The sequence below is a fragment of the Lampris incognitus genome, chromosome 8 (genome assembly GCF_029633865.1).
Source record: "Lampris incognitus isolate fLamInc1 chromosome 8, fLamInc1.hap2, whole genome shotgun sequence".
NCBI classification, from domain to species: Eukaryota; Metazoa; Chordata; class Actinopteri; order Lampriformes; family Lampridae; genus Lampris; species Lampris incognitus.
In genome coordinates, this window is record NC_079218.1 from 31,335,846 (window position 1) to 31,338,258 (window position 2,413).

Genomic DNA, 2,413 nt, shown 5'->3' on the forward strand with positions numbered 1-2,413 from the left:
CAGTAAAAACTCAAGTAAGTACATTGTGGAGACATTTAGTGAAGCACAAACTTTAATGTGAGGTCATTTTGTCATTTTGGTACTGGAAAGGAAATACTAATTATCTTCATCTTTCATTTACATCTTTCTGTTGGGACAGTTGCCAGGCTGGCTCCCCACATTAATTAGGGTGGGATAAGACTTCCCCAGTGGAAAATCATTCCAACTGAAATACTTCCCCTGATGATGAATCCATCTTTATAAATACAGACACAGGAGGGTGACTTTTCTTCAAACAGGAATGTCAAGTGGGTTACTTGATAAAGTGAAAGACTGAGGAACAACCAAGAAACAAAGCAGGTAAGCAAAAATGTCTTACCATCCGTCTCTTTCTAACAATTTATTTTCATAATTTGTGATTCATGTCTGTGTGATCACAACTTTCCAAATCAAATGAATAAACAAAAGTAGTATGATAGCACACTATGCATAACAAAGCTGCATTAAACAGTATTATCAACAGACTTTTGTTATTATAAAAACGATTAGAAGGTAATTTTATTAATTTTTAAAAAAAATATTGTTTTTAAGCAAAAAATATGTTCTTTATATGAACCAAAATTGAAAGGTTTCCTCTTTGTTATTTCTTGCATTGGATCTCGTTTGTTTAGGTTCATAAGAGCTACTTTATCATGCAGCATATATTCTCATACAGACTGCCTCAGCTCTCACTGTTACTCATCAATAAGCTATTTAATGTACCTCTTGTTTAAGATTAATGGAGAACTACACCTATAACAGTTTCACACTCCAGCTGGAGGGGTTAAAGGTAACAGATGATTCTATGTACCCAGTGTTTTTCCTCTTGTTTTTTTCCTACCTCTCTATCATGTTTTCCAATGTAGGAATTGTTGTCTTGATTTACATGAAGCAGACTCTTCACCAGCCTATGTATCTGCTTTTTTGCAATCTTCCCCTCAATGACATAATTGGAAACTCCATCATGGTGCCACGGATGTTGTCAGACATCTTATCACCACCTTCTCAACGCCTCATCAGCTACTATGAATGTGTAGTTCAAGCTTTCACCACACACATGTTCGGCACCACATCTCACACAGTGCTCATGATTATGGCTTATGACAGGTATGTGGCCATCTGCAACCCCTTACACTACTCCACCATCATGAATAACAAAATGATGATTAAGCTGACTGCATCTGCTTGGGGTGTGGCCTTAGTTTTGGTGGCTGTTCTCCTCGGCCTGACCGTAAGACTGAATCGATGCAGGACTCTAATCCTAAATCCTTTCTGTGACAATGCCTCATTGTTTAAGCTCTCCTGCGAGAGTGTTCTCATTAATAACATCTATGGCGTGACCTTTACTGTGGTTCTTTACATCACCTCTATAGGTGGTGTGGTCCTCACTTATACCAAGATCACAACAGTCTGCCTAACCAGTAAGAACAAGACTTTGAACAGGAAAGCCTTGAAAACCTGTAGCACTCACCTGTTTGTTTATCTGATCATGACTTTAAGTGGAATGTTGATCATTTCTCTGCATCGTTTCCCACAGCACTCAGAATATCGAAAACTCTCTTCTCTTCTTTTTCACATAGTCCCTGGCATCCTCAACCCCATCATTTATGGGGTGCAGTCTGCAGAGATACGTAAATTCTTATCAAATGCATTCCAGACTAGAAAGGTTTTGCCATTTTTTTGATATCAAAAACAGGAGTAGTTTTTCAACACTTTAATAAAACATAAGTTATATGCACACATCAAAACATTTTCACATTAGTTAAATATTATCTTAATATTGTCCTGTATATCTAAGTTTCTGAACAGGTGTTTTATTGTTTGTTTGTTTGTTTTTTATTTCAAACATCTTATTGCTCATGATTTAATTTTAATTTCACTCCTGTATAGATAGTTAGTGTTCATGCTGACAGAATATGGCCTTTGGATGTCAACTGTACAAATCAAAATAATGTTGTCTGACTTGATAATAAGATTCAATTCCAGCCTCATTGTTAATATGACACAAAACTTTTGGTGTGTTTGATTATTTCAGGATGCATGTGTTTATTGATATTTGAAGCGCAAAATATTTTTGATTTGTTGTAATATCAATAACTACAAGAAATATACTTTTGGTTTGTGATCAACAATCAGGTTCAATTTGAGGTGAGGCTGTGGTCTTACAAAAAAAATTGTAATTTTGTGATACATACATTTGTATACAGCAACTGAAAAAATAAATATATTCTGATATGAAGATATGAATACGCATAATACAATTTACAAAACAATAATGATGTATCAGTATGGGGTACCTGCCCGCCAAGAAACCATATGCAATCTATTGATTTATAGCCAACATGTTGTCTGACATTATACTAACTAGAGGACTCACTTCCAGTCTCATTATTGT

The 2,413-nt window shown here is 35.5% G+C and overlaps 1 protein-coding gene across 1 annotated transcript; it reads left to right on the top strand.

The window, feature by feature from the left end:
* Positions 1-757: 757 nt before the first annotated feature.
* LOC130116568 (putative gustatory receptor clone PTE03) lies at positions 758-1,702 on the top strand. Its single transcript, XM_056284508.1, has one exon. It carries the CDS (start codon positions 758-760, stop codon positions 1,700-1,702), a length of 945 nt encoding a protein of 314 aa, XP_056140483.1.
* The last annotated feature ends 711 nt before the right edge of the window (positions 1,703-2,413 follow it).